General features: G+C 48.9%; 1 protein-coding gene across 1 annotated transcript in view; it reads right to left on the bottom strand.

Moving 5' to 3' along the window:
- ACADS (acyl-CoA dehydrogenase short chain) overlaps nucleotides 1-5,190 on the bottom strand; it is an 8,961-nt gene that overhangs the window by 1,670 nt on the left and 2,101 nt on the right. Inside the window, exons 3-10 of the mRNA XM_014307202.2 lie at nucleotides 5,073-5,188; nucleotides 3,524-3,673; nucleotides 3,265-3,376; nucleotides 2,734-2,885; nucleotides 2,287-2,457; nucleotides 958-1,095; nucleotides 628-723; nucleotides 258-314 (exon numbers count right to left, since the gene is read on the bottom strand). Of these exons, the coding sequence (XP_014162677.1) occupies nucleotides 258-314; nucleotides 628-723; nucleotides 958-1,095; nucleotides 2,287-2,457; nucleotides 2,734-2,885; nucleotides 3,265-3,376; nucleotides 3,524-3,673; nucleotides 5,073-5,188 (992 nt within the window). The remainder of the gene's footprint in view (nucleotides 1-257; nucleotides 315-627; nucleotides 724-957; nucleotides 1,096-2,286; nucleotides 2,458-2,733; nucleotides 2,886-3,264; nucleotides 3,377-3,523; nucleotides 3,674-5,072; nucleotides 5,189-5,190) is intronic.

Raw genomic sequence — 5,190 nt, 5'->3', positions numbered from 1 at the left:
ACTGCCACTGCCCTGGACAGCAGCAGGCACAGGCCACTTTAATAATACAGCTGCCACAGGCCAGTATAAACCCCTGCCATCCTCCTACTTCCCCACAACCTGTGAAGATGGTTGCACTAAACGGCTTCAGCCATAGAATTGGTTGGTGTGTTTCAAATATAAATTAGTAAATTCCATCCCACCTTCCCAAAGCACTTGTGAGACATCCAAAGTCCCTTCCCACATGACATATGTCAGAATTGTCAATTGACAGTTACCTGATGAGCAATGGCCGTTGCAGCTTCTGATGCAGCCAGTTTGGCCATTGCCGCTTCCTTTGGGGAAGGAAAACATCACTGAGAGTGCAGCTGTCACAAAAAGGAATCCCTCACCTGCACAAGGAGCTTCAACACTCACAGAGCAGCTGTGCAGAGAGACAGGCCTGATGATGGTGCCAGCTGAGAGCAGCCACCCCTCGCCCCTTGGTTACAGCCAGTGTTGAGCTTGGGGGGCTGCCCAAGGGTGGGGAGCAGGCCCAGGACCTGCTGGGGGTTACACCCCAGCAGTGCTGAGCACAGCAATGCTCTATGGAGTGGGGCTCCCTGGACCTGTCCTGTGGCTGCTGGACAAAAGCAGGGCTGGAAATACCTTAGTGAAGGGTTTTCCATTGTCCTTCAGCATAGCAGCTCTCCAGGTCAGCAGGCGTGCACCCTCCAAGGCCACAGCCATGTCTGCCAGCTTGAACTGCAACAACAAACAGTGCCTTTGGTCCAGGGCCTCTGCCTGCACAAGGGGACAGCTGAATTCTTCCACCCTTGGAGCTATCTAAGGAAAAGGAGCCTCTGTCCCAACAATTAGTTTTAATAGCATCTGAAAACAGAACTATTACTCTGTTTACCCCAGACAGTACAAAGGGCACCGTGTGCCTGATACCCCACCCACACGGACTTTCCACCAGCTCCTGTGCCCTGCTCGTACCTGCACTGCCTGAAGCTTTGTGATGGGTGACCCAAAGGCCATTCTCTTCTCAGCATAATCCACAGCACAGTCCAGAGCTGCCTGTGCTATTCCAAGTGCCTGTGAGGCAATACCAATCCTTCCTCCATCCAGAGTTTGCTGAAAAAGATAGGAAATACATGTAATACATGTATTCTTGCTTGAGCAAGAATAGTACACACGCATTTCTGATGTTGCTGAAAAGCTGCTGTAGCCTTAAAATCCTATGGTCAGAGACCTCCTTGATTCACAGTTATGCAGGAATAGAGAGCTGTAACAAGCACTGCTCCTAGAGAGAGAAGGCAGGAGTTCAACAATAAAGGAGAAAGGAGAGGGATTGCTTATTAGCTGGGAGAGAAACAGAGGGAGCAAAATAAGGGAAGCAGCATAACAAGGATCTGCTCTGGAAGGGGCTGGAAAGAACTCCTCAGGCACACCCAATGCACTCTGCAACTGATTTTACTTTGGAAATCTGGTCAGTTTTCCTTTTTTACCCTCATCATTTGGACACACACGGGAAAGAATTTTTCAAACTCGTTGGTGAACCCAGTCAATGACCTGACTTAGCTCAAACACCTACTCTGCCCCTCTGTCCACAGGAAGAAATTGCAGCACAGGGAGAAAAGGGTTTATCCTCTCAACCCTAGGCTGAAGGTCTTCAAAAGAACCTGTCAGTCACCAGCCACTTTTAGTTCTAGACATAATGGAATGGGCTCTGCTCCAGGGAGCTCAACCCAAAATGTCAGGCCAACAAAGGGTGCTGTGCCCCTCCAGAGAGAGCAATGACCACTCTTAAAGGACAGTGCAGGAAACAAATCTGTTCCCAGCTGCCTCGCTCCTCCTCAGAAGTCACATGCATACCATAACTCAGCTGTCATTCACCTTTAGACACTCTGCAGAAGTTGTCACGAGCCTCCAGGACAACTTTCCTCTGCCACAGTACTTGCATGGGGAAATGTCATGTTTTCCCTTTATCTATGGGTACAACTGGAGGAACAGAGGATTGGGAAGGAAGAAAAATTAAAATATACTGCCCCTATTGACACTGCACCTCAGTGGTATCAACATTGCTCCAGCTGAGAACTGCCACAATAAAAGTGCTATCAAAGACCTGCGTAAATTAAACATTCATCAAGCTCTGGGAATGATTCTTCCCATGTTGGCAAGAAGGGTCAACAGCTTAACATGACACAGAACAGCTTATGCAAGCAGTCCTCCCTGAAGTGACTGCCTATGGAAATGGTTTACAAAACAGCAAGCTTGGGACCTACAGCTGTACACCCCCAGAGCTGCACCCCATCCCTCTCTTACCATGGCAATTTTGAAGCCCATTCCTGGCTGCCCCAGGAGGTTTGCCTTGGGTATCCGGCAGTCCTCAAATATCAGGTTAGCAGTGGAAGAGGCTCGGATTCCCAGTTTGTCTTCTTTCTTCCCCAGTGACAGCCCAGCTGTTGGCATGGGAACCAGGAATGCACTAATGCCCTACAAGGAGACCCAAACTCTTAGCAATGGTGTCTTCTTACCTTCCCACTTCCTTGGCTGTCAACAGGCTCCCTCCATTTTACATAAAAGCCACATGTCCAGGTAACCAGGAGGAGGGAGAGGAGAGCTGAGACAGAACAAAACCAGCGCGCATCAGCCCCTCCTCTGGTCAATGCCTGCATGGCTCTAAAAACAGAATCCCAGCCCTGGCAAAGTGCTTCTCCACAACTCCTTCACTCCCAACCCCTTTTTCCTGACTGATACAAACTATCTCACCTTGTGCTTCAGGGATTTATCCGTAGTAGCAAACACCACTGTGGCCGAGGCGTCCCAGGCGTTGGTGATCCAGGCCTTAGTACCGTTCAGAACCCACTCGTCCCCATCCAGGCGTGCCACAGTGGAGGCTGCACCTGCATCGCTGCCATTTCCTGAGTGAAGCAGCAGCAAACAAACCTCAGGTGATTGGTGACACACTGGGGGAAAACCCACCCCCCACCTGCACTCCATCAGCTCACAGCACCTCTTGAACTGTGGCAGTGTCACTACTGTCCCTCCCACAGAACAGGGAAAGGCCCACGTGTGCAAGATGTGTCCAGAGCTCTGCTCACACAGAATGAGTATTTTCAGCAGGGACCACAGGATGGCAGTTCATGCCTTGGGTATCGAGACTCCACTCACACAGAACTGCTGTAAACCACCCTTCCACAAACTGTTCCAGTTTCAAAGACCTAAAGCCCATCCTAGACCTGATCAAGGAAAGAAGCTACACCACGTCCTTTGCAACAGGGATGGTAACAGTTACATCACCTGGTTCACTGAGGGCAAAACATCCAATTTTCTCTCCACTGGTGAAGGGAGCAATCCACTGGTGCTTCTGCTCTTCAGAGCCAAACTTGAGTATTGGCCCTAAATACAGGGACTTTAAGAATTTAGTGCTGTTAGTGCCTCTTGAAGATACAACCAATGAGTAGCTCTCTAATGTGCTCTCCAACACAGCAGAGAACCCAGCACAGGAACAGATCCCCTTCTCCCACACAGCCCTGTGCCACGCCAGCCTCACACTCACGTTATTGACGCTGACGATGACGCCGGTGGAGGCGCAGCCCCTGCTGATCTCCTCCACAGCGATGGAATAGGCCAGGTAGTCGAGGCCTGCTCCTTTGTACTTCTCTGGCACGTCCATGGCCAGCAGCCCCAAGGCACCCATCTTCTTTACCTGCACATGGGAATGGACAGGTGCCATCCTTTGCAGCACCAGTGTGCCAGCAAATACAGACACACGGAGAGCAACACACGGCATGAGAGGACTGCAGCAGGAGCTGTACACAGTCACTGCTGTTTAGGGTCTTGCTTGTTTAAAGAGCTTTCTTCAGTACTGGGAAGGGGGGAGCCTTCTGAAGGTGAAATATGGAGACAGAACTCCACCAGCACTTCCTCAGCCTCCCACCAAAGCTCTACCCTTGCATGTCTCCTGCCAGCAGAAATGGGAAATCTAGCTGATAAAAATCATCAGAACTTTACCTTTGAGTCTGCTGAGCTTCAGCCTAGGACTGCACAAAGGAAGAATTTTACAGAATGAATGACTGCAGAAAACAGTGGTGCAAGGTGATTTTTTTCATTCCCAGTAAAGCCAGATCTTGCTTCCCAGAGAATTTTTTGTTAGTTACATTGCAAGCAATCCACCCCAAGTTCCCCAGCTAGACCCCTTGCTTTGCAACCATAAGTCTCTGCTTGCTTTTAGAGGAACCAGGGAGAATTTTCAGAGCCATGATTTCCCTCCTATGTGGGCACCCAAAACACCAATCCTCCACATCAAATACAGAAGATGAACAAGACAGCCACTGATTCTATGTATGTTGCTTCATCTTATTAAACACTTGTTTGCATCTTGAATTTTCCCCCACACATTCAAGTCAAAAGATTCAGAATCAAATGTAAAATTCTTAGATGAGAACAGTAAGGAGTGAAGTTATTTTCTTCCTTAGGGTAAGAGTGACTTTCCTGGCTACCATCCTTACACCTTAATAGAAAAAGGAATGTGACAAAACTCTCATGCCTCTGACAGTGTTTGCCTGGAGTCTCTTGGCTAATGTTAAGTCTCTTGGCTAACAGGATCTATTTGGATGGAACTTTGTATTTCATTGCTTAACATGCACACTGGTGTGTCTTTCCACATGAAAAATCACTAGTCTGGCTGATATTTTGATTTATTCACAGCCTCAGAGATTGAGCAGCATGTACCTCCTGATCGCTTTTTTCCACCATCTGAAATGCATTCATGCCATCTATGATTCCTCACCATAAACCATTAGTGCAGTCTACAAAAGTATTTGTTAATTTTATAAATCAGTTTTATAATTTCTTATTACAACCCACAGATAAGCTGGTAAGAGAACTAAAAACTCAGTGGTGCTAAAGTCAGATACAGAGAAACACAAATAAAAGTAACAAGCTTAAAATGCCCTGTGGGAATTACAACGTCCACATTCAGAGCAACCAGTTGGTCTAAGCTTCAATCTTCTGCTAAGCCGGAGCTTCTGTCTCAGCCGCAGTGGTGCTGCCCCACAGCACCAGGAAAGGGGTCTCTGGCTGTGCCTTCCCAACCCTGCACCCACCTGCTCGGCCGGGAAGCGATGCTCCTTGTCCAGCTGCGCTGCCAGCGGCATCAGCTCCTTCTCTGCGAAGTCCCGGACCGTCTGCCGCAGCATCTGGTGTGTCTCGGGGCTCCGCGCT

Source organism: Geospiza fortis, unplaced genomic scaffold (genome assembly GCF_000277835.1).
Source record: "Geospiza fortis unplaced genomic scaffold, GeoFor_1.0 scaffold408, whole genome shotgun sequence".
Lineage (NCBI taxonomy): Eukaryota > Metazoa > Chordata > Aves > Passeriformes > Thraupidae > Geospiza > Geospiza fortis.
Note: the sequence above shows the minus strand (reverse complement) of the source record. Positions and strands in the feature narration are given on the sequence as shown.